General features: G+C 40.8%; 2 protein-coding genes across 2 annotated transcripts in view; one reads left to right on the top strand and one right to left on the bottom strand.

Moving 5' to 3' along the window:
- Positions 1-324: 324 nt before the first annotated feature.
- Positions 325-8,026, top strand: LOC131240333 (double-stranded RNA-binding protein 6-like). Its single transcript, XM_058238467.1, has 3 exons — positions 325-843; positions 4,369-4,588; positions 6,983-8,026. The coding sequence occupies exons 1-3, from the start codon at positions 598-600 to the stop codon at positions 7,804-7,806; spliced, it is 1,290 nt and encodes a 429-aa protein (XP_058094450.1). The 5' UTR covers positions 325-597; the 3' UTR covers positions 7,807-8,026.
- A 2,712-nt stretch (positions 8,027-10,738) lies between these two features.
- Positions 10,739-26,022, bottom strand: part of LOC131240332 (mRNA-decapping enzyme subunit 2-like) — a 33,698-nt gene continuing 18,414 nt past the window's right edge. Inside the window, exons 5-8 of the mRNA XM_058238466.1 lie at positions 13,701-13,853; positions 12,978-13,081; positions 12,806-12,873; positions 10,739-11,385 (exon numbers count right to left, since the gene is read on the bottom strand). Coding sequence (XP_058094449.1) covers positions 11,204-11,385; positions 12,806-12,873; positions 12,978-13,081; positions 13,701-13,853 — 507 coding nt within the window. The 3' untranslated portion in view covers positions 10,739-11,203. The remainder of the gene's footprint in view (positions 11,386-12,805; positions 12,874-12,977; positions 13,082-13,700; positions 13,854-26,022) is intronic.

Here is a 26,022-nt window from a genome sequence, read left to right as displayed (position 1 = left end):
ACCCCAAACTGCAAAAGTCCAAATTAGAAACTCAGAAACAACATTTCCATCTCATCTTGTATTGATAGTTAACGTTATACTGGGACCTTTAAGATGAACGGTCTGGATCATCGTGACGTGGACAGAAGGGTCGAGCTCTTTAAAGTGTGATTAGCCCACTCAACAGAAGAAGCCCTTTGAGCATAAAAAAGCAACTCAAAAAAAAAGAAAAAAACAGAAAGAAAATCGAAGAAAAGATATGCCATGCAAGAAAGCATCGATCCATGCACTTGAAAACGTTCACGGTTGACCGTCGACAGCCCGTACTTAGAATAAACTCCCTACAAATAATAAAATAATAAAATAATATTTTAAAATTAAAAAATAAAATAATAAAAAACCCCACCACTGAAAAAAGGCTCGCCCTCCCATTTTCCACCCCTTCCTTTCTCAGATCTCTCTCCCTCTCTCTAACCCCAAAACCCTAAAACCTCCGATCTCGCAAGCTACCTCTTCTCCAGCGAAAATCCCCCTCATTGCCTGGACCGGATTCGGACGCTTCGAGCCGGGTTCTCCGGCATCCGGCCCGGTCTCCTGAGCGGTTGTGGAGGGGGAGAGATGTACAAGAATCAGCTGCAGGAGCTGGCACAGCGGAGCTGCTTTAACCTTCCGTCGTATTCGTGTATTAGGGAAGGGCCGGACCATGCGCCGAGATTCAAGGCCGCCGTTAACTTTAACGGCGAGATCTTCGAGAGCCCTAACTTCTGCACGACGTTGAGGCAGGCCGAGCATTCTGCCGCTGAGGTTGCTCTTAATTCGCTCTCCAACAGAGGGCCATCGCATTCGCTTGCTGCTAGGATCTTGGTAAGAGAGAGAGAGATAAGGAGAGCCAGCTTTCGTCATTCCGTTAGGGTTTTCTCCCTGCTGTTAGGGTTCCGTTTCGTTTCTGCTAGGGTTTATGTGTTCTCCTGCTTTCCGTCTTCTCTGTTTTGTTTTGCTGGTTTGGAAATTTCTTTCCTTTTCTTTTCTTTTTTTAAAAAAAAAATCATTTTTGAAGAGGAGGAAAATACTAACTTGCGCGCTGGGTGGATCGCTTTGTTCGGCGCACTCTTCGCAACGTGGCGTGATTTTGCTGAGAAATCGCTGCGCTGCTAATGTGCGCCGGAGGGAGAGAGCTCCCCATCAGCTCGATTCGGGCTTCCCGACTTTATCGGCCCTCGGCAGGCGCAAGTTAGGAAATGCGCGCGCGATAGGAGAGGCGCGTTCCCTGGCGGTCTTATCGAGCTCGCCCTCCTCTTATACACTGGATTCTGCTAAAGACCTTGCCGCGGCGGTGCACATTTTGCTAATGTGCACCGTATGGGAAGGGGCGTATGCATGGAGGGCAGCTGCGCTCGATTTAGCTAAAAGGCGTCCCAGAGCCTTCCTAGCACCGGTAAGCTATTGTGCGCCAAAGGGAGAGGCTGCATGTCCTCATGGAGTACCTCTTTGGAAAATCTCCAAGGATTCGATCCTTCAGGATCTTGCATGGTTTCCTGTTGCGTCTCTGCTACTGTGCACCGTGTGTACTTGAGCTTTATCGCACACCTCATGCCTTCCCCAGCGGCCCACTGGAAGGATGTCTTAGCTAATTCAGAAAATTACCAAAATGCCCTGGGCTTTTTTCGGGGAAACGATTGCAAATACTTCGAATTTCAACTGAAATTTTTAGTAATTCGGAAATTAGCAATCGATAAGGTTCTCAAAAGTCTTGAAAAAAACTCTGCAAGATGCTATTGTCATCCACACGTTTGCAGAAATCCAGTTCGTCTAATATCAAGGTGATCATAGTGGATGGGGTATATGCTGAAGATTGTACTGATCTAATGATCCTGACTGTCGAATTTGTGGCTATCGAAGGGACAGGTACAAATGTCATGGTCAGCAGTCGAAATTTAGTGGCCAAAATCAGATGGTTGGGATGATCTGATCAGTATTATGTTTGGGTCATGCTCCATCTGCAATCTGTCCTACAATTTGGACAATTCAAACATGGATGCCATTGTCAGGTCCTCAAGCCCCAGCATGTTATTATGGAATTGGTATCTAAACCCACCATGATTGAGAAAGACAACCTTTTCTACTCATAATAAGACATATGAAGCAGGATTTCCACTTGTTATCTGTGATTAGGTAAATTGATTATTGTACTGGTAAAGAGACGTGATCTGTGCTCTCAAAACACTGTAAGTTACGGCGCTCTTAGTTGCTTTGAGATTCTTGGACAGTCCCAATTGATCAACAGGGACTATCCTGGTGTTCTTTCTTATGCAGTGATCGGATGTTATGATCCATCAATACATTGTTGTTCCTTCTTATGCCCATCCATTTGCCGAGCCATGGATGGGATTGGCCAATAAAAGTATTTTTTCACAATCATAAGGATGCATGATGGGCTCCGCCCCAACAAATGGATGGGTGAAATTGTTGATTGGACCAAAAAGAACATGGCCATCTATTTTATAGGCCATAGATCAGATGGTTAGCATTGTCTAATCTGCCATCTGTGTGGTTTTTGCGTGGTAGTCCATGAAATGTGTGCTGGGCCTAATGGACGGTCCCCTTCTTGATCAATAGGCTGTCTAAGTGTGCCAATGCAACTAGGAACCTGATACTACTCTTAGGGGACTGGATCATTTCTCAGTGGTAAATGGCTTTATTTAATGATAAGTGATCACATATAGCACCGAAATGACATTAGTGTGCATCTCGGGTTTTAGTTTCTTCTGTTTTCTTTATTGCGATCTCATGTATTGAAATTCTGCTTTACTAATTTAAAAGGTTTTTTTTTTTTTTTTTTTGGACATGTTATATGCAATAGGTGATTATTGTTTTGTTTATTCACTCATTTGCATACACAATAAAGCTGGCCAATGCTGAATTTCTTGTGATAATTATAAACTTTTTAGATAAAAAGTAAAAAAAATGTTTATAAGGACACAATCGGTGATCTTCCATTTGGTGTTAGCTTTATAATTTTCACATTCTGTATTTTCTATAAGAAATTAGCAATGTCAATACCACGTTGCCAACCCCCATTTGCTTTTTTTTTTTTCTTATTTAAATATATGCATTATCATACATAATTTGTGTTATGCATGCTATCTATGAATTGTTAATATTTTTGAATTATAGAAGAAATAAGAAAAAGAAAAGGAGAAGTTGGTCTTCGTATTGAATACATTACAAGTCTTATGGTCTTTCATCCCTTTTTTTCTTGATCAATTATGATGAACTGTTTTCAGCATTCTGTATGTGCTAAAGGCCACAGCCAGGCACACATTCCAATGTGTGGCATCCAAGCTGTCCATCAGGTGGCGCCACTGTGTAGCTACCCTGGTCCAAGAATCAGGCTGGTCCACTCATCAGGTCACCGGTTACGTGTGTGAATGTGGATTGCTGGCAACAAACCATCCATTTTTCTTTACACATGTAGCCAACCTGACGAGCTATCTATCTGATTTTGGACCATGGAATCTACTATTCTTGTTAATTGTTTTAATTATTTTGATTCGTTAGAAACCCATAACAAAAGGTAATGATTATTTGCATGCTGCATCCATATTCTTCTACGAATAATTTCCGTATTACCTGCCATTAGTTCTAGTGATGCAGAAAATGGGATATCGATAATTTTAAAATTCAGCCAAAAATGCATTGATGCTCTCTCTCAGTGGCTGTCTAAAGCTGTTGAGGCATTCTTGTATTAATTAGTGGGCAAACTTCGTTTTTTTTATTATAAATATTTAACAAAATTATGCAAATTGATCCTTGCTGTGTTGGAGTTTCTCCAAGAAAGTATGTTCCACTGACTGCTTATGTGTAAAGAGAACCTTATCATGAATGTATAATGTATATGTCTGCATGTATGAATGCATGTACACATGTTGGTTACTTTTACAGAAAACGTACTCTTACAAACTGATATGAGTTTCCTCCCATCTGCATTTTTTTTTTATAGAGTGATGGCATTTATCTATGCATGCATGTATGTATATGTCTATGTATGTCAAGTTGACTCTCATTCCAAAGGAAGCAAATGCAAACCAATTTTTTTTCCCCAGAAGATGTTTATGTATATGTGCATGTGTATAAACACACACACACACACATGCATTGATCTATATATCTACATATTAAATGGATAAAATACTTACATTTATTTATATGCATAATTCATGCAAATATATTTATATATGCTACATGCATATTATATTCATACATATAAAAATACAAACTTATGCATCCATTGGTGTATTAATTTTTTATACACGCAACTCATTCCATGAGCCACTTTGACTTTCCTTCCCATCATCACAGCTTCTCTTACATTGACATCCTCTTGGGCAGGATGAGACAGGGGTTTACAAGAATCTATTGCAAGAGATTGCACAAAGAGTTGGAGCACCACTGCCGCTGTACACAACCTTCCGCTCTGGCCTAGGACACCTACCTGTTTTCACATGTGAGGTTGAGTTGGCTGGAATCACATTCACAGGAGAATCAGCCAAGAACAAGAAGCAAGCAGAGAAGAATGCTGCCATGGCTGCATGGTCATCGCTAAAAAAATGTGAGTCTTTGCCTAAGTTGATTTCATTTATTCAGTACTTTTAGCTCAACATTCAAACATGATAGAATTTAGGATCCCTTTTCGTAGTCAGATATCCTCATAGAACCTATCTAAAGTCCATTTTTGATTGGTCAATCTCCCTAGAAATACTGGTCACTACGTGATGATGGTGCATACATGTGTTTGGACGAATGAGGAAAATCTCCACTGAAATCCACCCTTTTACAGGCTATTTATGAGGTCTGAAAAACTGGAATGCGGTTTGCAAAGCCTTTTGCAGGAACTTCCTGCGATGGGAAGGTAGGTGAGACCCACCGTGATGTTTGTGAGAAATCCACCCGTCCATCCATTTTGCCACATCATGTTAGGACATAGGTCCAAAAATGAGGCTTTTTCCAAAACTCAAGTGGGCTGCATGACAAGAAAAAGTGGGTAGGCAAATGCCTACCATGGAAACCTCCCCGGGGTCCACCGTGATGTTTATATGCCATCCATATCATTCGTAAGGTGATGACTACAGGGATGAACTGAAAAACCAAAAATATTAGCTTGATCCAAAACTTCCGTGGCCTCATGAATGTTTCAACGGTGGACGTTTAATCCTCATTGTTTCTTGTTGTGCGGCCCACTTGAGTTTTGGATCTGCTCCATTTTTTGGTCTATGTCCTAACATGATCTGGCAAAACGGATAGACGGGGTGGATTTCTCACAAACATCACGGTGGGCCTCACCTAGCTTCTTGTCACAAGAAGTTCCTGTGAAAGGCTTTTGCAAGCAATCCATATCTCACTACATAATGAGCCCTGCTTGGGAAATCTCCAACGAATCCAAACACCCGGTCCATTTGGTCAATTCACCCCCTAAGCTCATGTAACAACATGTAGTAAGTCATCATTACAATGGTGTGTTACCATACCACGGTAAAGCCTAAAACAAACATGCTTTAAGATGCAATTGCTGTAAATGAGGGAAAAAATAGAAAGAAAAACCCAATTCTCAGGGAAAAAAAAAGAAAAAAAAAAAAGAAGAAAGAAAAACCCTTCAAACAACCCACTTGATACAACTGTTTGGTTGATGATTTTACCTTCTGTAGCTTGCTGCTACTCCATCAAATCATAGTAATTTGCTCTTTAGACCATCCTATTTTAAAAATAGTGAACGGATGCATTTTTTCTTTTAATAAAGAGAGCTTCTTTTGGTGAGGAACTACAGGGTTCTGTGCATCTCCGTATGTTTGCTTTGCTGACCTGCGGGATTCTGAAACAATCGGCCGGACACAGATAGTGTATTGAGGAGCTCACCATGCCATATAGCATGGTGTGGATTCTGTGGGGCCCACAGTGACATGTTTCATCCACTATCTATCCATTTTTCCAGCTCATTTTAGGGTATGAGCCCAAAGCTGAAGCATATACAATGATCAAGTGGACCACACCACAGAAAACAGTTTGGATAATGACATCCGCCGTTGAAACCTTCCTAGGGCCCACAGTGATGTTTATTTGTCATCCAACCTGTTCATAAGGCCACAATGACCCTGGATGAAAGGAAAACACAAATATCAGCTTGATTCAAAACTTCTGTATCCCCCAAGAAGTTTTCAACGGTAGGCATTCAAATCCCACTGTTTCCTGTGGTGTGGTCCACTTGAGCTTTGGATGTGCTTCAATTTTGTGCTTGTAACCTAAAATTGCTGGAAAAACAGATGAATGGCGTGGATGAAACACATGCATCACAATGGGCCCACAGAGAATCCACACCAGCATGATGAGCTCCTCACTACATAATCCTTGTCCCATGTATTTGATTCCTTTTTCAGGAATAAGCAGGTTAGCTGATGGGCAGGACCATATAGTTCCTCTTTATTGCTTTTAGTAACTGTTGGATAATTAAGTGACTGCGATGTTTAAGTCCAGTATTTATTTTTTGGTCTTTAATAAAGTGTTGTATTATATGGGGTTTGATGGGTATCAAAATTATGTTAGTGGCACGTATATGGTGGCTCATCAAACTGGATGAACCGTAACCTGAAATCACGCAACTTGTTCATTCCTAACCGTCAGATTGTTGGCTTGCAAATGAACCCATAAACGAGTGGTTGGCATTCAACCGGTATCAGTGCAAATTTGGGTTTTGGCCCATCTATGTTTGGGATGATCATACACAGTGCCACATGAAACTTTGACGGACCACATACCTTCAGGAAAAAAAAGAAAAGAGACTGGGCTCACCCCCTACAAATTTGGTTGGTCTGGAGATTAAAAGGAAAAAAAAAAGATAAAAAAAAAAGGAGGACCTGGCCCACCCACTAACCATGGTTTAACTATATTATTTTCTTTTCCAAAAAAGACCACACTCGTCCGATCTCTTACATGTAGTATTCCTTCTGGCTAGTGGCACAGCAAGCTGCAACCTCATCATCAGATACAGAGACCAATGATGAGCAGGAACAGATAACGATAGCAAGAGCTCTGTTGAACTACCGCCTAAAGACAAAAATGGCAATGGAAACGGCAAACACGCCCCATGCACTTCCATTTCCAAAGAAGTTCCCAATGCAAGACCAAAAGTCATCTACCACTCCTCCTGCAGCCACTGGATCAAAGATCCTTCCATTAATCCGTCCTAAACCAGCCCCGAGGAACAGGCTGACTCCTGCAATGAATGATGGGCCCCTGTCGTCAACGTCACCCTTCTTACTACCAGATAATCGTGGGGCCCGTCCACAGAAGTTCCCAGCAGCCGGAGCAGCACCATATGTCCCTGTGCGGCACTACCGGCCGCCATACCATGGGATGGCACCACCAGTTACAATAAGAACTGCAGTGCCAGTGTACTCTGCCCCACCACTCCCGCAGCCACCCGGCAGGTCCGCACAGCTAATGGCATCAGCTGTGCGTGTTGCCCCTCAAGTTCATATTAGGACGGCAGTGCCAGTATTTGCTGCTCCACACCCCTCAGTTCAGATAGAAGAGCTGCCGGTCTTCATGGGTCAACCCCCACCAAACAAGCCATCAGTTAGAAAAGAAGAGCTACCAGGTTTAGTATCTCCTCCCCCACTGAATAAGCCATCAGTTCAGATCGAAGAGCTGCCAGTTGTAGCCAGCTCTCCGCCACCAAACAAACCAGTGGTTCAGATAGAGGAGATTGGGAATGCAGCAGCAAATGATTTGCAGGAATCAGCAGCAGTACAGAGTTTGAAGCAGATGAAAATCTGATGTCGGGAGGATTTGGATCCTCAGGGAACTGTTCTTTTTTCTTCTTTTTTTCCCCTGCCCTTTTTTTTTTTTTGATTTTCCATTCTGCGCTTTGTGTTTGTTTTGCATCATCCCAGTCTTCCTTTTTTTGATTGTTGCACATTGTCTTGGGGTTAGTTACAGCAACAATCTCAATCCTCAGGCAATTACAAAAAAAAAAAAAAGCAGGTCTGGTTTTATAGTAATTAGCTTCCTGGTAAGTGCTCGTGTTTCTACTGATATTTGTATGCGCGATTGAATTGTTTCCGCCTGCTCTGAAATTGAATTTTAAGGAAGTTGGTGGGCATGTTCGAGGGGTCGAAAATGAGTGATTTGCGAAGATATACAAGCCATGCGAAGGGGTAGCCCTGTCATGAAGATAACTAGCTGTAGAAGGTAGGTCAGACTGCTCCACCACCCTTGGAGTGGTCCATTACCCAAAAAACAATAGATTGTTTGATTGAGCATACGACATTTTGTCTGGCTGAGAAGAGGGTGGTCACCAGGTAATCTTAATGGGCACGGGAGATAGGGTGTATGTTAAGCTTAAGCTACAAGCGGGATCCTTAACTATTAAGGAAAATACCACTTTGGTCTTATGCAGCACATTCAAGGACTGGTTTGGCAAGGTAGACAGAGGATGGATCTTTCCTTTCTTGCATTTGTTTTTATCCAAATGACAATCCTTTAAGCGTTTGAAGTTTTTTTTTTTTTTTTTTTTGGGGTTAGCCTGTTAGTACAGGCCCATGTCAGTACACACACTCCATGTTAGCCATTTAGGCGTTTGAAGTTGCTGATATGCGGTTTGGTTCATTTGCGTAGGAGAATAGGACACCACAATTGGATATCTGAGTCTTTTCTGCCGTGGATTCCATTTTCCTTACATCTGCGACGCTCAACGGGCGGATGACAGTGCTTCTTTTCATTTCCTTTTTTTTTTTTTTTTTTTTTTTTTTTTTTGGGCCTTGGATTTCATTTGCGGTGCACTCATATGGTACCGGTGCAATCACAGCTTGTGGTGATACCAGGTTGTTGTGGGGCCACATCAAGTGTGCATCAGATCTAACCCATCCACTGTATATGTCTTTCGATGTCAGGCAATGGGTTAAAAATCAGCACGAAATGAACTCAGGTAGACCGCACCTCAAGGAAACAAATGAGAGGGGATGCTGTAGCAATTACACACACACACAAAAAAAGAAAAAAAAAAACTTCCTCGCAGTTTATGAAACCCACTAGCAGACGTGCCCTGTTAGCAGGGCTATTAACAGGTTCGGTTCAGTTCAGTTCATGTCCAATGGTATCCGACAGGTTATCCTATAGTACCCGTACCAGGGTCTGGGTCTTGATCTTGGGGACTTGGAGCTCAATGCAATCAGTTTCGGTTAACCATCTGGTCTTTGGATCTAGGTTGATTGGACCTACACAATGGATGGATATAAATTGCACATACAAGTGCCAGCTCTCTTACATATCCGTGGCTTATTACTAAAATCATCTATGAATGTTAATATATATAATTTTACTAATAAAAATTACGTAGGCCCAACCTAGACCTGACCCGAATTTAACCGGTTCATCACATGTAACTGACTCAAAGCAACCCAATTTCTTAACGGGTCCAATGAATGGGACCCAGACCATTAAAAAGTGGTCGGATTCATCAGGTTATCCCCAGGTCCGAGTACCATTGACAGCCCTGCCAACTACGAGATGGCCAAAAATCAAGTCCTTCTGAAGCCCTGGTGAGCAACATGTGATTTTCGAGGTCTTGGTCATGATTTTACATTGTTCCCTGCATTCTGGATTGGCCTGATTTTTGTTTTCTATGGTGAGGAATGAGGGGAAGAACATGGTTAGAGTGGATAAGCCTCACAATAGTATGTTTTTTGTGCCAACAACCTCACACGGGCTGGCCTCTCTCTCTCTCTCTCTCTCTCTCTCTCATGGGAAAACTATGGACCTGGTTTCTAGTGACCCTGACCCAGCCCACATTCCTACATACGTTGTGGTTTTACCGTCTGGCAGGTCCATGTTTTAAAACAATGATCTGAACAGAATCCAAGAGGTACCATACGCTGTAGTTGGATGATTACATAGCTCGTTCATGGTTCCAGTTGGACCCACGTTTTAGTGATCCAAACTATGGGATGTAATGACTCTCTCTCAAAATGCTTCATGAACAAAAAGTCCTGAAAGATTCAAGGATCCTATTCCGAGTTGTATAATGTTTGGCCATTACTTGGTTGAGCATGAACCATTGCTGTCAAGTCCTTGTTGAAGGTCTGGACCATCTATCAAGGAGATTTGGTGCCTAGTCATTTGGTAGGTTCCACGCATTTTCCACCTGTTGACTCCGTGGTTGTTTGGATATACTTGCACAAGCCACTCAAAGACAAGATGTCCATGTCTGGGTTTTAAGTTCTGGATGCGGATGTCCGTGTTCTGTGTGGCCACAAGTACAAGTAGTCCATGGAGAAAGCAGCAATCAATAGGATCTTTCTAATCCTCTCTTTCTGAAAGGAAAAATGTAAAATTCTTTTTATTATTATTATTATTATTTTTTTTATTCCCTTTACACAATCAGGAGACTGGATCTAGCCAAGAAGAATGCTTGGCACAAATAACTCATTCTGTCTTTGACGCCCCCTTATCAGTACATGGTGTGTACAAATGTGTCTGTTTGCTACTTGTGTTACATATAATACAGAGAGCAGATATTATGTATTTGAGTATTCTTCTTGACTTTATTTATGTTGGCATTTGTCTGAAAATTAAACTCGGGCCTTTTTGGTTTTCCAATTTCCTATGAAATGCATAGTAAAAGAGCTATCATTATCATTTCCAGGAATTTGTTGAAACAGGAATTATGGCTAATAAATCAAGAGTCAAATACACTTGCAAATAAATTAGGTAAAGTAAATAGTAATCATTACATTTTCACATTATAAAACTACCATCTTTACAGTGACTTCTAGATGAAACAATGTAGTAAAATCATCATTGCAGTAAAATAAAAGTATGTCACCACAATTACAGGAGTAAATAATCATTACCCATTTACAGCCATTTACGGTTGAAATTGGAAAATCAAACAGGCCCTCCTAGTGAGTTAAAGATCACTTAAAAGTCTAACACAATGTTCATCCAACCAATACTATAAATTTCGGTCATTAGTTCAATAACTCGAATTCCATCTAAGCCACCATTTTTCTGGTAAAAAAGCGGGGCCAAAACTACATTAGAAACATGACAACTGCTACAGTGCTTGTACACCCTTTGATGGTAGCTATATGTTAGTCACTAAGCGAAGGGATTAAAACACATGATGCTATACAGAGCCAATTCGAGATAGTGACGGATCATATTCACATTTTAATCAGTCGGAGAAAGCAATTTCCATTGACCGTAAGATGTACGCATAGTCAAACCTGAAGTTTCTGAAGCTTTTGCCAGGCCCTGCATCAGCTGGTTGAATTTCGGATCCAGGCTTAGTTGATGGGTTCTCAGTCGATGTTGTGACACCTGAAGAGCCATTTTTTGCCTTCCACATGGATGCTCCTAATTGAAATTAAATCCAAAAGTAAAACCAGATTATCTTCACTGGAAGGAACCAAGCTTCCCTAGATTTTGGAGAAAGATGTATTGTTTACCTGAGGTATGCTAGCTAGCCCCAAATGCACCTCTACATGTGAATAGATGTATGAACAGACACGCATGTATGACATCCAAGCAATGTATTGGGTGGGACCCACCTTTTAGATCAGGCCTTTTAACTATCAAGTATGTTACACATGAACAAGAACAACGACACCAAAAAAAAATTAAAAAAATCGCAAATCCTTATATTAGGCTGCACAGTTCATTACTTTCATTCATATGCAAAAGATCTGATAGTTGACCAGTGTGACATTTCAGCCAGCTGATCTACACGGTGTGTCCCATCTGATAAACAACTTGGATGTCTTACATGCTAGGTTGGCATGTAGAGGTGTGTCTGGGGCTAGCAAACATCCGTTATACTCGATTATGAGAGAATGAACAAACACCCCTTTACAAGACAATTGGTGAAAACTCAAGCTCATATACCTGAGCATGATCCAGTAAAAGAGGAACTCTCGTTGTATTACCATTTACACAAGGGCCCACTTTCAGTCAAAATGGACCATTATATTGGAGGAAACCCCATAAACTGAACCTTGCTTGAACATCACACTGGTCAGAGGATAGGCTGCAATTGGATCAGGGAGGTCATTGATTTCTCAATTTATCCTAGGAGAGCAAAGGTCATTTTGATCCAATGGTTCCCATCTTTTACATCAGGTTGAGACAAGGTGCAACACCTTGGGCCATCTGATCCAACAGTTGACCCTGTCAGTAGGTGGAACCCATATTTCAATGTCTGGGATTTTACAATTAGAAGCCATCTCATTAGCTCACTGCTCTACATATACAATCAGAAAGTTCCTGATTCAGCCACTTTGGAGGAGGAATTGAAAAGAACATTCAGTCTTAAGCTCTTTTACCATGGACAAAAACAACACAAGGGTACTACACAGAAAGAGTGTCAACAGGTCGGGCCAGATTGTTGGTTCTTTGAGCCAGCCTGTCAAGGGCCAGGGTAGAGCCTAGGCTCCAACAGGTAAGATCGGGTCCAAAAATTCAGACAAGGCTGTGGTCCAAGTCACTGGTTCGTCGGGCTGGGTTGGGCCTGGCCCGACTCATGATGGTAATAGTGCACGGTAATCAAATCATTAACACATGTAGAATTCTGGTAGTGTTGGGCTTTGGCTTGACAAACTTTTAGTTACGACTCAGGCTCAGGCCTAGCTAACTTGCCCAATGTCAGGCTTGGGCTTGGGATTGAGCCTTGTATTAGCAGGCTGGGCTTGATCTGACCACAACAACCATTGAAATCCTTACTGACCAGCTTGTCATTTATTAATGACTTCATCAAACGGAGAGATAGGTAAGTGAAGACCTTTGGTAGATGTCTCCGATTTTTGAGATGCGAATGGCTGAGGTTTTGAGAGCCACGCTTTAAGAGGCCTGCATGACAACATTACAACTTAAACAAATGGAACCCTGTGATGCATCACCAACAATTGAAGCAATGTGAGTTTCAAGATGCCAAAATGGCATAGGACACTCACGCCAAGAAGGGTGCAACCATAAAAAGCTTCAGGCCATTGGCTCCTCGAGATATTACATCATTGCCTGCTGGCTGAAGTTCATCAAGCCGGTGCCATGAAATTTCCTGCAACCGCTAGAAACATATTTAGCGCTAATGCGATTTGAAGTTGCACACGTACCTGCACATGCTGATGCATGTCTTTTTATTAAACCAGAGCAGCAGATGAGTTCAAACTACAGTTCTTCTTCTTCTTCTTCTTTAGATGAAAATAAAACTCCATTCCCCATTCAATGTTGGAAAACTCACTGCTTGCGGAAGTTAATCAGCTTGGCCAGGAACTAAGTCCTGAGGGGTCTAGAGAGAGAGAGAGAGAGAAAAAAGGGGGTCGAACTGAAAAGGATCTACTCAGTCTAATCAAACTCAATAACCAGCAGATTGAGTTTGGATTAGATTTCGCAGTATTTTAAACAATATAACATGCAATTATATAATCTGTAGTTAACATAATGCAAACTCGAATTCAACAGGGAAATTGATCATCATTCTCCACGATTTGACAGAATGACTTCGTGGGCCTTTTATCAAATCAGTGTTGGGACATTTGCTTAGAGCCCAGTCAAACTGTGTTGTGGCACCCAACCTCCAAATCAACAAAGATCTTCTAACACTTAGGTTTGACGTGTCAATAAAAGTTTTAAAATTGAACTGAAAGAGGCATATAGAGATGGGGGCAAACACATACACTTATCTCCTTTTTGGTTAGTGGTGCAAAGACAGTATTTTCCTTCACACCAGTAATTATGTAGAGCCGCACCCTCTGCTGCCCAATTGTAACTTCAATGTAATCATCCCTTTTCAAAAGTTTGGAAACATCAAAACCAGTTTCCTCCAGAACCTGTGTTCACCATCAAAACAGTAGCAGATGAGTTTAAACCACATAAATAGAAAGAGCTCTAAAAGATTGATTGCAACTCGAAGAAAGAATCGGAACCACAATGCAGTGTAAACGACTTCCACACTGAAATGAAACAATAAATAAAATGAAAAGGTAGAATCAGATGTAAAACTGTTGGAACTCTTTTGTTGCTTTCGGGGTTTAAAATTCCAATTCTGATAACTTGGATGAGTCACACAAAGTCAGTCCAAAGCACTAAAGTAGAGGGCCCTCCTCCGTCATATATCCATATCAAATGACTCTGTGTTATGATATACTCCTAGGCGAACTTAGGATTTACGAATGGAGAGTGGAAGGCATTTGGGATTGCATGTAAAGATGATCTTCTTCGAGGGAGATCGGCCTCCTAGCACAAGTCTGAAAAGAACGCTGCAAATCGTCCCCTCTTTGTTATTCTTTCGGGTTGAAAAACATTCAGTTCACATCTCAGGCTCACATGCCCTAATTTATCTTAACTCTTTATTATAAGACCCATCGTCTAACCTAAAAACGAAGAAAATGAATACACAAATCCTAACATGACATCCCACTAAACAACTACGTCATCACCATGCCATGTCATCCACCATGTTATCAGCATGCCACACTACTAGCCCCATGGGTGAGTATCATCATTCTTCCCTTCAAACGAACCTTGTCCTCAAGGTTCAAAATCAGGAAATCAAGCCTTCAAATCATCAAGGTCTTCATATGTTGCCACTGAACCAAGACCTGGAGTATTCAGCTGGAGCCATGCCTCTGTACTTGGTAGTCACAGACAGCAGACAGATCAGGCGGGACATGTACATCATCAGCCTAAGTTGGAGGAGACCGAAACATGAGGGCCAACATGCTTTTTAAGCAATGAAACATGAAACGCAGGTGTAGCTTAGAATCTGGTGGAAGCTTCAAACAATATGCAACCGAGCCAATGTGCTCTGTCATGGGAAACAGGCCAAATAAGCAGGGAGGCAGCTTGTTATTGGAGAGTGAGCCAATGAAGATTGTTGGTAAAGGATGGAGGCATGGATACATCAAATCAACAACCTGAAACTTGCGGTCGGTCCCATGGCAGTCATGTTGTACCTTGATTCAGCTTCGGGCCTCAAATAAATGGACTTTGAGAGTACAAAGAAGCTGATCTCTGTCCAGCAACTATTGCTCGACCTGCACGACATTAGTGGTCACTGAAATGTATGCAGTGATGGTTGGAGGAGGTCACCCGTAAACAGCTTGTAAAAGAGTCATCTTGGTGGCTGTTTGATAAAAGGTGCTGTACCACCATTGGGCCCACGAATGCCACTGAACCCAAGTTTTGGGACGATCACCCACAAAGCAGCGGGGAGATGTTTCAAGGCAACAATTAAGTGATTCACTCGAATAAAAAGTTTGGGGATGATAGGTTATGGCTTAGATGTGAATATCGGTATCGTATCGGCCGATACGGCCATATGGTGTCCATATTGGCACAAGATGATACGCAATACAGGGCTGTATTGATACGGCCCAATACCCAAAAAAAAAAACTGACTCGTATCAGCCAATATAGGGTGTATTGGCACTGATACAGCCAATACGCCCATAAAAGCCCTTTTTTTTTCCCTTCAAAACTTCACTTGTCTCCTCCTCCTCTTCTTCTTCTTCTTCTTCTTCTTCTCTCTGTTTTTTTTTTTTTTTTTTCATTTAAACCATGGAAGAATCTCAAAAACTTATTTTAGGCTAGATCTAGACCTATTTTGGAATCAAAACAAATGATTTGAATGGGATTTGACAAATCGAAGCGAAGTGGACCATTATGGGAAAAATTGGAAAGAATGATAAACCTTCACTTTCTTTTTCATAGTTTCATGTTCTTTTTGTTGCATTTCAATATAATGGGCCCTAGTTCACCAATCATGCTTGATTTGTGTTCAATTAGGGCCTATTCAGTTTATCTTCAACAAGTCAAACCGACAGATTACATTCTCATCAAATAATTGTTTGATATGCCATCGCATGGATGTCCCAAAAAAACAAAAAAAAAAATGATTATTTTGAATATATTAGCATTCTCTTTTCTTTTCTTTTCTTTTTTTCCTGATATTTTCCTTAATTCTTTGGCTTAAAAAAATTTCAACCAACACGGGCTGATATTGTCTGATACATACCGATATCGGTATGCGATGCCTGTATCGTATCGTTTTTTGGCCGAGCCAATACGGCCCCCGATACCAATATTCAAAACCATCAGCTATGCTCATACAAAGCTCCATGCCTTACAAGGAGAAGAATTCCTGCAATAATAATAATAATAATAATAATAATAATAATAATTGCTAAGGAAGATGTGGCCAAGGTAATAGACGATAATTCAAGGCATGCCACGTAATTTGGAAACATCCTTAACAAAAACCTTAGCCACCATACGAGCCATATACAGATGAGATAAGGCCAAAAAATGGGTGTACTTGGAGAGGCGATCAATTACAACCATGATCATTATCTTGCCCGTAGACTTGGACAAGCCCTCGATGAAGTCAATGGAAATAACCTCCCAAATACGGTCCAGAATAGGCAATGGTTGCAGAAGTCTGGCCGGAGAAATAGTCTCCTACTAATGTTGTTTGCAGACGATACAGGCAGCAATAAAGTCCTTTACATCTTTCTTCATTCCATGCCAAAAGAAGTTAAGAGACGACCGCATGTAAGTGGCAGCAGCTGCCGTGCAATGGAATTCCTTCAAAATGGATGGCTTAAGAGTGGATTTTGCTGGAATAAAGGGATGAACCTTATAAAGGAGGAGAGAATCAACATAAGTATACCAGGCAAGGAGGAGGGATCGGATTGTAACTGCTGAATGCGACGGCGAATCTCATCGGACTGCAAGTGTGCAGATCTCAAATCCTTTAAGAATGAAAAGCCGAAATGGTAATGGTATGGAGGAAACCCTCATTATGGCGGGAAAGTGCATCTGCAGTGGCATTGTCTCTCTCTTTCCGATAAACAATCTCATCATCAAACCCTAGAAGCTTTGGGATCCACTTTTGTTGCTCAAGAGAGGAGAGTCACTGCTCCAAGAAGAATTTCAGGGTGCAGTGGTCATTCAAGATCTGGAAGCACAAGAAGGTATGGGAGCCATTTGGAGACCGCATGAACAATGGCGAGCATCTCCCTCTCATGGGTCAAGAGACATGGGATTTCCTAGATAGGCCTTGCTAAGGAAAGCAATAGGGTTGCCTTCTTGCATCGATACTGCCCCTAGCCCCATCTCATATGTGTCACACTCTAGAACAGAAGTCTTGGAAAAATCCGGGAGAGCCAATACCAATGTAGTGGTCATTGCCGTCTTAAGGGCCTTAAAGGCATGAACCTCCGCAACAGTCTATTGGAAATTGTTTTTCTCCAAAGATTGGTTAGAGGAGCACTAATAACGCCAAAATCCCTTTAAAAAAAATGTTAGTAGTAACCAATAAGCCTCAGGAAATTACACAGGCTCTTAACTATGGTTGGCTGAGGCCATTGGACCATACACTTGAGCACTTGACACATAGTTAATGGGCTTTAAAATTTGAAGTGCGTGGTGTAGGTGTTGTAGGTGATTTGACCAAGTCGTGTTTTACACCAAAATATCATCACAGAAGACTAGGATGAACCGGCAGAGATAAGGCCTAAAGATTTCATTCATGAGGCTAGAAGAAGAAGAAGTCATTCATGAGGCTCTGAAAGGTAGAAGGCGTGTTAATGAGGCCGAATGGCATAACCATGAATTCGTGGTAACTATCATGAGTGTGGAACACAATCTTGAGAAAGACTCATTTGTAGAAACCAAGAATTACATGGCGCTTACTTCTTCTCCAAACTAGATCTCCGGTTTGGATATCATCAAATCCGTGCTCGCCGATAATATCGCCGATAATCGGAAATGTGGAGAAAAATGGGAAAACATGGAGATAACAGTGAAATTTTTTAATGAAACTTCAGGACATGCCTAAATACATATATTTGTATATTTAAAAATTAAAAATTTGTAAAAAAATACATTAAATAATAAGTTTTCATTTAATGGGGCCAAAAAAGCATACGTTTCCATAAAAAATTACTCTAATAATAACCAAAATAAATTTATTGAAGTTTCAAGTGGACCACACCATATGAAATAATGGGAATAATGATTTCCACCATGGAAATCTTCATAGGTTCCAGTGATGTTTATTTGTCATCCAAACTGTTCATAAGATCACAGGGACATGGATGAATAAAAATCAGAAATATGGCCCTCAAGAATTTTTCAATGGTAAACATTCAATTCACATAGCTTCATGTGTGGTCCACCTAAGCTTTGGATATGCTTCATTATTTGGCTTGTGCCTTAAAATCATTTATTAAAATGGATGGACAGAGTGGATCAAATACGTAATTACGATGGGCCCACTGAGTTTACTCAGTAGGCAATCCACTTCCGTTGTAGTTTTTATGAATCCCAAAATTTACCTAGCTACGTGGGTCGGGAGGCGGAATGGCTGGTGTACATCACACCAGCTATTGACGTCAACAAGTTATGTGGGTTTGATTATGAGGTATGTCTTATATCCAAACTATTCATCCACTTGAAGAGCTCGTCTTAAGGTTTTAAACGAAAAATAAGACAGATATAACTATCAAGTGGACCACACTGCAAAAACCAGTGGGGGATTGAACGTCTGCCATTGAAACCCTTAAACCCTTTTTGGGGCCACAAAAGTTTTGGATCAATATGAAAATTGTTTTTCCTTTTCATTCAGATATTTGTGTTTTTATGAACAGATTGGATGCAAAATAAATGTTATGATGAGCCCTGCAAATTGTTTAATGGTGAAAATCATTGTCTTCGCTGCTATCTATGGTGTGGTCCATATAATCTTTGGATATAGTTCATTTTTTGGATAATGCTTTAAAATGAACTCTAAAAACAGATGAATAGTATAGATATAATAAATACATCACTGTGGGGCCAATATAACTTTGATCTCCTTTGAATCGTTCGTACAACTCTGCACGACACGTACTTACAACAACTTTATAGTTGGTGTGAGGTGGACGTGGATTACCGTTAATCCAAGCTGTTAATTGATTTTCTCAGATCAGTTTAAGATATGTAATTAAAATTAAAGTAGCTCTACAGCTCCAGTGGACCACACCGGAGGAAGCTGCAGTGATAATGACACCCACCATTGAAACCTTTCTAAGGGCCACCGTGATTATTTTTTTTTTAAATTATCATCTAACCTATTAATAAGGTCATGTAGACGTGGATGAAGTGAAAAAACAAATATTAGCTTGATCTGAAACTTCTCCAGCTCCCGAGAAGTTTTTAATGGTGGAAAATAAATCCCTACTTTGTGGTCCACTTAAGGCCTGTAACTTGCTCAGGTTTTGGATCATAACTTAAAATTATCTGAGAAAATCGATTAACGGCTTGGATAAAACACTTACATCACAGTGGCCCCCACAGAGCCCTGCCCAGACGGATTACCGTCTGGGCGGGGGTAGGATGCAATCCGCGTCCGGTGTGAGGTACACCAGCCTATCCGCTTCCCGTGCATCCCTAACTGTGGGACCCATTATAAAATATGTACCTTTCATCTGCACCATCCATCATATATGATGGATTATTTTAGTGCGTGATACGAAAAATGAACCAGATTAAAATCTTCAATGGACCACACCACAGGAAACTGTGTGAATTGAACGCATATCATTAAAAACTTCCTGGTGGCCACAGAAATTTTAAATCAAGCTGATATTTATTTTAACCCTTCATCCATGCCTTTTTATATTTACAGAAAGGTTTGATAGAAATAAACATCACTGTGGGGCCTAAGAAGGTTTCAACAGTGAAAATCATTATTCTCATTGTTTCTTGTGGTGTGGTCCACTAGAGCTGTGGATATGATTTAATTTTGGGATTTACCCCTAAAATGAACTAGAAAAATGAATGGACGGCGTGGATAAATCACATACATTCAAGGTGGGCCCAGAGAGTTTACTCAGTACGCTGAAGCGCACCATGCGCGGTCTGCTTCTGTAGGTTTGAGGCATAAAAGGAAAAAAAAAAAGAAAAAAAAAAAATAATAAAAGAGGTTTTTTCGTATGCGAAGAGGGGTTTTCGGCGGAGAGGGGGGATTTTCGACTGGGTTTCAAAATCCTATGATTTTTCGCCGAAAATCTTCCAATCGAACGAAGAAAAGGAAAAATTTCAGATTCCTTTACCTCCGTCAAAGACGAGAGCTGTCGATTGCTGCCAGATTCTTTTCTTCCGAGTTCCGATCAACCATCAGACAAGGTATTACTGAAATCAAAGGTTTTTTTTCGATTTTTTTCCTTTTTACCTATTTTGTCGCAAAAAATCCAAAATTATCGACGATATCGCCGATATTTCGCCGATAATCCAGAGAGAAACGAAAAAGGGGGGTTTCGGTGTCGCTAGTCTAGCGACACCGATATTATCGGCGATATTATCGACATTTCGTCGACAATGCGAACACTGGATATAAAAAGAATTACATGGCGCTTACTTCTTCTCCAAACTAGATCTCCGGTTTGGATATCATCAAATCCGTGCTTGGGGTTTGGAAAAAATAAAATAAAATCTAAGTTTTTATGTAAATACTAAGTAAATAATGTACTTAATATAGTTGGCGTGGCCATAATATAGTTGGCACGACCACGCCAACCCCTGTTTATAGTTGGCGTGACCAAGCTGCATGTTAATTCCTGATGGTGCGACTAGGTCCGCCCTTAATTTTAACTAAATTAATTGATTTTTAGGGGATCTAGATTGTTGTAAGGATGGCCGCACTAACCTTTATTTTAGTCCAGATTACCCTGTTTTGATGAAATTCACTAAATTTAAGGAGAAATGGACGTTGGCACGATTGCGCCAACCCTTCTGCCACATGGACTGAGTTGAGCTAAGCTTTGCCACATTAGCATGCCAACTTGGAAGGGCGGTACATCTATCACCTAATGTGTCTTTGATCAATCAGGAAGCAACACGTCACCAGTTCGGGGCTAGGCTTGCCTACAAAGAGCCCTCTAGACACTGCATTTGCATTTTTACCCCTTACGAGAAATCCAATTCCCCTTTTTATTTAGCGAGTCCTTCCCTAGGTGATATCTAGGCATTTCAGTAAATTCAGTGGTTGACAGACGTCCTTCCCTAGGTGATATCAGGGGATTTTGGTAATTCAGTGGTTGGCATGGACATGCCAACCCCGCAACCTTATGGTGATGAAGATATCACGTCACGTACACCTTTGCATACGTATTAGAGGAGGCGAGCCACACCGATTTCCCTGTGGCTAAGCGAGTACTGTTGATCATGTTGAAGACCCCATGTACATATGCGAGCATCTGGAAGACCCCACACTGGGAAGATACACATGGGCTGCTTTATGGAGTGATCTATACCGTTGGATTGGAGGAACGTGACGATCGGGTCATTGGATCACATGATCAGACCATTGAGCGTGGACCGTCCATATCAGTCTTTTAGACTTTATCATCTTTGGGAGTTAGTTTTTTATTATTTTATGTTTGGACACCTTATGAGTGATTTTAGCTAGTTTTCTTTAAACTATAGCCATTTTCAATAAATTTCACAAGACGGTTGGATTTGTAATTTTTGAAAGTTGTTGGAGTTATAATGGGGGGGGGGGGGGGGGGCATGTGACCTCTCTCCCCATTAGGTTTTGAGAAAAAAGAAAAAGAAAAAAACTCTTTGCTCTTTTTTCTTCTTCCATCTTCATGTGATTTGGAAGGGAGAATGGTGTGAAGCTGATCTTCGTCAACGGAGGTGCAAGGTCTCCATCTATCCTCACATTCTCATCCCTTCATCCACCATCAATGTACTTCATTTTGAAGTTCTTCGATCTTCCCCCATCCCAAACCTTCACCTTTCTTCTAATCCTCACTTTCCATACCTATCAACAAGCCAAACCCTAAAAAAACCTAAAACTTACAAATCTAGCAAAACGTGTGACCGTACAGACACACATGTGAACCTCTCTGGTTGGCTGTACAAACACCCTTTTGTCCCTTTTGGTTTCTCATCACCCTTGAATCAAAACCCTCTTCTCTCTTTTCCTAAACCCTAACCCTAAACCTAGAAGTCCATAACTTTCTTATTTTCCCAAACTACCAAACCCTAACTTCTCCTATTCTTCAATCAACCCAAAATCCTTACACCTCTTCTATCCAAAACCCTAATTCCCATATCCTACACTTAAACCCTTTAACCCCTTCACCCAATTTGATCCCATAAACTCTAATTCCTAGATTTCCCCAATTTTCCTAAACCCTAATTTTACCCTAGGTAGTATTAGATCTTCTGCTTTGAAATAAGCTTTACCCTATGCTAATTGGATGTCCCTACATCCATTAGATCCTAGTTTCCTTTATTTAATGATATTGTTTAATGATGCTTGGTAATCTAGGCTAGGATTGTGCATGATCTTCTTTTGGGTTTTTTGGTATTTGTGATGATAATGGCAAGTTTTATGTTTTTCGTCAATTACTTTAATTTTGCTACTTGATCTCATACAATATTTGGGTGCATGCATCGGTCCTACATCGGATGGTTTTGCCTGCCTCCCTCTGGGATAGGGCTGAAAGTCGGGCGGGTTGGGTTAGGTTGGGTTGGTGCTCAACCCTATCCCAACCCAAGGTTCCCATACCTCAACCCTAACCCAACCCAACCCAACCTCGGGTTTGGAATTCTCAACCCAAGCCTAACCCAAGCGGGCTCCGTCGGGTAGATCTATGCTTATATTTTCGTTATTACATTAGTCTATTATATTTTCAATACACGTCTTATTTTTTGTGCCTATGATTTTATTATTATTTTTTCTAAGACATAGGGTGTCCCCACCTCTTTTTTTGAAGTGATTTTATTAATTATATATGAGTTATTTATATCGTAAAGAAGTTCATTTTTTCTAAACAAGCAAGCTAAAATATAGGACAACTACTCCTTTAAAAGTCGTATTGTGTATCACGCAATCTATTTGGGAGAGAAATCTGGCGTATCTTGTTAGCTTGAGTCATCAGAAATGATGTAGACCAATGAAACGTGACAGCATTGGAATTTCTTGTGCCTTCAACACAGATGATCTGCACTCAATTATAATTAATTTATAAGTAACTTATGTATCAGTCGGGTTCGGGTTCGGTCGGGTAACCCGAGCCCAACCCAAGTTTTATCGGGTTGGTGTTTATATGGCCCAAGCCCGAGACCAAACCCAATACATCCTGCCCGAGACCAAACCCAATGTCAGGTCAGCCACAAGTCGGTCAGGTTTAACCCTCCCAACTTTCAGTCCTACTCTGGGATGGCCATGCCAACCCTTCGAGAGGAGATTTGGGCCAAAACTTTATTGAAATCTGCATAGGGAATGCGACAATCCCTGTTGAATGTTGTTTTTCAACATTTTATTGCTTTGTTTTATTACGAATAGGATAGAAACGCAATTTGATTGCATCTTAGTCATCCTAAAGGGTTCTCACTCAATTGCATTGAGGATTCATTAGGTTTCACGAGTTTTAATCCTTTTTTGCTTGGTTAAACATAGTTCTCACCTAAATAGGGCAACTGCTTTAGTTCTCTTCCATGGATGAGATTCATCATTTGATCCCAACTCCGTGAGTACTCACATGGCAATCGAATATCGATTATTGCATGGGATACTCTCTCCAGTATGATATTTATGATATCCCATACATCTATTACAATGCAAAAGCATTGTCCTTCTACTATGCAACAATGCATTCCCCTACATAGAGACAACATTACGCTCCCTGTCTCAGAGATGCATACCCCTTATCCCAAATACATTGATACTATCAATGATTCTATATTAGAGAGGTTATCACCAACGCAAGGGTGCTCACACCCAATATCTCACCTTGTGAGAAAGCCACAGAGCCTAGATCAATGATCACAAGCCGATTTGCGGATTATTTAATAACATACACCACATACATCATCTGCATTGTATTGCATATCACCTACTATTTTCTTTATATATTTATCAGAGCTTCCATTATATTTTACCTTAGAATCAAGGGTTGTTCCCTAGAATGTAATTAATGGTTTGTGATATACCACATCCTAGAATGTAATAAGAACCTAATAATAAAAGCTCTGCAACTATATGCACTCTTCTCTTGTTTATATGAATGCGGTAATGTCTTGAGATTGTTTGTGAATGAATGATCAATGAATGTGAATCCCGAAATATATCAATACCCGATCTCAAATCAATATAAAACAGCATGAAAAAATGTTCTTCAAGGGAGATCGGCCTCCTAGTGCAGGCTGAAAAGAAACTCTGTAATCATCCCCTCTTCAACAATCTTTAGGGGGCGTTTGGCGCATGGTATTAAATGGGATTAGGTGGGATGGAATTGCATTTGGTCCCGTGCTAATTCCACTCAATGTTTGGGAAGAATGGAAAAGCTTGGAATGAGATTAGATGAAATTGCATTTGGTCCCGTGCCAATTCCACTCAATGTTAGCAAGTTGTGTAGGTCCCACCATGATGTGTGGGCTATATTCACACCATCCACCCATTTTACGAGATTATTTTAGAGCATCGGCCAAAAAATCAGGTAGATCTAAAGCTCAAGTGGACCCCACCACAGAAAGCAGTGGGGATTGAACACCTACCATTGAAAACTTCTTTGGGGCCACATAAGTTTTGGATCTGCCTCATTTTTAGGCCCATGCCATAAAATGAGGTTACAAAACAGATAAACGGTTTGGATATAACACATGTCTTATTCTCAATAGTTTCAAATGATGGTGGGTATATCTATTCAATGTACAACAAACCAAAGAGTAAATCCCACCGTATTACAAACAAAGCATGGAATTAGGCTTATCCCATGGTAACAAGGGACAATCCATGTCATATGTAATAATTACATTTTTTTGAATCTCATCCCACCTAATCCTTCCCAATACCATACACTAAACACCCCCTTAAGGTTTTTGAACATTCAATTCACATCCCTGGCCTACATGCCCCTACTTAACCTTAACCCTTTATCATAAGGCCCATCATCTAACCTACCAATGAAGAGAATGAATAAAGAAATCCTAACATAACATCCCACTAAGCAGCTATGTCATCACCATGCCACATCACCAGTCCCATGGGTGCGTATCATGTTAATCGTCCAATGCAAATGAGTCAAGGGCACTTAAGACAGGAACATCTAGGTGATATACGAACTTGACTTGGTCAAGATCAGGAAATATTTTATACCATGGAGTTGCCTTTGTATCTACTGATTGCATGGGAAAACCAATGTTGCTCAGGCTCAAAGACAGGCATCGGTCTCCATTGCCTATCTAATAACTCAGAAAATGACAAATGAAAGACTACTGGCTCACCAAGTCATTTTTCTAGAAACACATTGAAATTCATCAAACCAATGTACTCATCATGAGAAAGTTCCCCCAGAAGCTTTCTTAATAACGACAAAAATCTATCTTGCCAACAAAAGAAAGAGTGCAGGGGAAAGATTTCCAACCCTCTAAATATATAATTGAACAGACACAACATTAATTAAAATCACCACAGAAAATGAAAAGGGCCCGTTTGGTTACCATCAAAGTTGTGCTTGGATATAACTTTTTAAACACATTTATCCAACCAAGGGAGTTTAAACAGCTTTAGATGAAGACTATTCTGTTGTATTGTTTGTTGTTTGTCAAATACCCTGTCAAGACAAGCACATGTGACTCTTGTACACATTAAGTACATCGACACATGTGGGAAATGTGGTGCACTTGTAGATTAATAATGGCATATGTGGTAGATATAGATTACTTGCAGATGCATAGTAGCACATGTCAATCTCTTGAATATGCAAGGTGGTATATGTGCCGGATTTACACATGGATGTTGGCCAAGGTATTCAATAACAGTAACAACAGCCGCGATGGCCAGCCATAGCTATTATGATACGGGCCATACCGGTCATTATGGCCCTATAACAGTCAAATTCTTTTAAAGGAAGAAACTGAATCAACCCCATATCGGACCATTATGGGCCTCAATTATGGACCCATACGGCCCACTACAGGCCCCCTGTCCGTAATGGCCCA

This window comes from Magnolia sinica, chromosome 3, assembly GCF_029962835.1.
Source record: "Magnolia sinica isolate HGM2019 chromosome 3, MsV1, whole genome shotgun sequence".
Classification (NCBI taxonomy): domain Eukaryota; kingdom Viridiplantae; phylum Streptophyta; class Magnoliopsida; order Magnoliales; family Magnoliaceae; genus Magnolia; species Magnolia sinica.
The sequence above is the reverse complement of the archived record's forward strand: the minus strand, read 5'-3'. Positions and strand labels throughout refer to the sequence as shown.

Excerpts from the sequence above, each read along its gene's own strand:
- LOC131240333 (XM_058238467.1), top strand. The coding sequence starts at position 598 with ATGTACAAGAATCAGCTGCAGGAGCTGGCACAGCGGAGCTGCTTTAAC. Across the intron at positions 844-4,368 it reads CGCTTGCTGCTAGGATCTTG|GATGAGACAGGGGTTTACAA; the intron begins GTAAGAGAGAGA and ends CCTCTTGGGCAG. Across the intron at positions 4,589-6,982 it reads ATGGTCATCGCTAAAAAAAT|TGGCACAGCAAGCTGCAACC; the intron begins GTGAGTCTTTGC and ends CCTTCTGGCTAG.